Below are 2,533 nucleotides of genomic sequence, written 5' to 3'. Positions count from 1 at the left end.
TGTGTGTGTGTGTGTGTGTGTGTGTGTGTGTGTGTGTGTGTGGATGGGTTTTTCCTACAATGTGGGGACAATTTTGCCCAAAAAAAAGCAGCCTCATGGGGACCAAAGAGTATCGTGGGGACCAATGCAAGTTCCCCACGGGTCCAAATGCAAGTTATGGGTGTGGGGTTAGGTTTAGGACCAAGATTTAGGTTGGTTTTAGTGTCAGGTAGGTACCTGTGAGGTTAATTTTAGAATATATGGTCAGGGTTAAGATATAAAGGCTAAAAAACATGAATTGAAATCAATGGAAGGTCCCCACGGGGTCGAGAAACAAACATCTGTGTGTGTGGTGGTTGTGGTGGTGGGGCATGAAATTATTTTTATAAACCAAAGTGGGGCCCATCAGAAAAGGTTTGGGAACCGCTGGTGTAGCTAATGGTTTTTCAACAGCACGAAGCCAAGCGTTCTTTCAATTTAGCCTCACCTCCATAGCTACTTTAAGACTATATTTACTACATGAACCATTATAATAATATATAAATAATATAAATGATAACAACAATAAACAAACAATAAAAGAGGCAGAGAAATAACTAAACATCTGACACACAAGGCAAGTGAGAACAGAAGAATGTGGGAGAAAATCAGTAGCCATGCTGATAACAGCAGAAAGACAAAAGATGTCTCAGACATAATCCAACAATAGGAAACAACTGTATCAAGGGTGTTTTTTTTTACAAGGAAAACTGTGTAAGTTCGATAATCCAGTAAATCAAAAGATTCCTTCAGTAAACTAAAATAGGAAGTGACAAAATATGTGGTAACATCATGCAACACCTGATCTGAATCTGATCTTTATTAATACTGCTGAGGGATCAAAAAGCCACAGGTTTTAAACCTCTGTGTTAAAAGATAAGATTAGACTCTGTCCTTTTGACTGATAATGCATGAACGAATCCTTTTATTTCCCTACCATCTGTGTGAACAGAGTGGTTCAGGTGTACCTGGCCATCGATGACCGTCTAACCTCCCTGAAGACTGATACCTTCAGTAAGACCAGAGAGGAGAAGATGGAGGACTTGTTTGCCCAGAAAGATGTATGTTTTCTTTTCTCCTTTATTAGTATACCTGCATTGTTTGTTAGACATGTGTTATGTTGTGTATTCATGTGTGCGTGCAGGTATTCCCTACTATGTGGGGGCCATTTTTGGCATACAACCCTACTTGTGTGGACCAACTGGTACTTATGGGGACTTAAGCCTAGTCCCCATGGGGGTAATTGCCATTGGTGGGTTGGGTGTTAGGTTTAGGACTAAGATGTGGATTGAGTTTAGGTTAGATTTAGGGCCAGGTGCATACCTGTGAGGTTAGGTTTAGGGTCAGGGTTAGGCTGTAGAAATTAAAGGAAGTCAATACAATGTCCCCACAAAGACAGCTGTACTAGACCATGTGTGTGTGTATACTTGTTTCTACCACAGAGTGAGGATCATCATAAAATTTTAACCAACAAAATGAAGACATTTTCCCCACCGTTCCTTTTTTTGCAGTTCTACTGCACTCTACTAGTTTGATTTGGAGGTATGGTTTGAATTAAGTTTTGGTTAAGTTTAGGAATAGACTAGGTTAGGGTTAAAATGTCTGAGTTGACCTTACTTTACTTCTTCTGTTAAAAAAATGTCTGAGTTGGACATAAATGCATTTACAAAAATGAATGGAGGTCAATACAAAGTCCTCAGTTTGATGCAAGTACAAAGATAGGTGTGCGTGCGTGGACGGGTTTTTCCTACAACGTGGGGAAAATTTTCCCAAAAAAAGCAGCCTCGTGGGGACCTTGGGCCTAAACCTAACCCCCCACCTGTAATTTGCATTTGGACCCATGGGGACCTGCATCGGTCCCCATGGTGCACATCGGTCCTTACGGGTCCAAATGCAAATTACGGGTGGGGGGCGTTAGGTGTAGGACCAAGGTTTAGGTTAGTTTTAGGGCCAGGTAAGTACCTGTGAGGTTAATTTTAGGGTAAATGGTCAGGGTTAGGCTATAAAGTCTAAAAATAATGAATGAGAGTCAATGGGCCTCATGCAAGAACCATTCGTACGCACAGATTTGTTCTTAAGTTGTGCGTACGAGTGATTTAGGAGAATTTGTGGCATTCACCAATGTTTTCATATTCTAAGATTTTTTTCAGATACGAACAAAATTCAGGAGTGGTCCAGACCTGTCGTATATTTTACCAGCAGTCAGTCTGCTGTTATCCAGACGGGTTTTCTTATATTTTTTTATATATTCTATTTTTATATATTCTTATATTTCGTTAGTTTGAAGATATTTTGAGTTGAAAATAAATTACTCTCCATAATTATGTTGACAATAGGCTATTCTGCTTGAATTAAAGTTATAATTTTAAATGTAATAATTTAGACTAACAATATAAATTGTCCGTTCGTCTGTTTTCTGCCGCTCATCCGGGATCGGGTCGAGGTGCAGCAGAGAGACCCCGCTCTCCCCAGCGACACCTTCCAGCTCGTCCTGGGGGACACCGAGACGTTCCCA

General features: G+C 40.4%; 1 protein-coding gene across 1 annotated transcript in view; it reads left to right on the top strand.

Moving 5' to 3' along the window:
* LOC106534873 (1-phosphatidylinositol 3-phosphate 5-kinase-like) overlaps positions 1–1,079 on the top strand; it is a gene marked incomplete at both ends in the record, with an annotated part of 49,808 nt that extends 48,729 nt beyond the window's left edge. Inside the window, 1 exon segment of the mRNA XM_014031651.1 lies at positions 971–1,079. Within this exon segment, the coding sequence (XP_013887105.1) occupies positions 971–1,079 (109 nt within the window).
* Positions 1,080–2,533: the final 1,454 nt, after the last annotated feature.

Source organism: Austrofundulus limnaeus, unplaced genomic scaffold (assembly GCF_001266775.1).
Source record: "Austrofundulus limnaeus strain Quisiro unplaced genomic scaffold, Austrofundulus_limnaeus-1.0 Scaffold1294, whole genome shotgun sequence".
NCBI classification, from domain to species: domain Eukaryota; kingdom Metazoa; phylum Chordata; class Actinopteri; order Cyprinodontiformes; family Rivulidae; genus Austrofundulus; species Austrofundulus limnaeus.
This window is presented reverse-complemented; position numbering and strand designations above follow the sequence as displayed.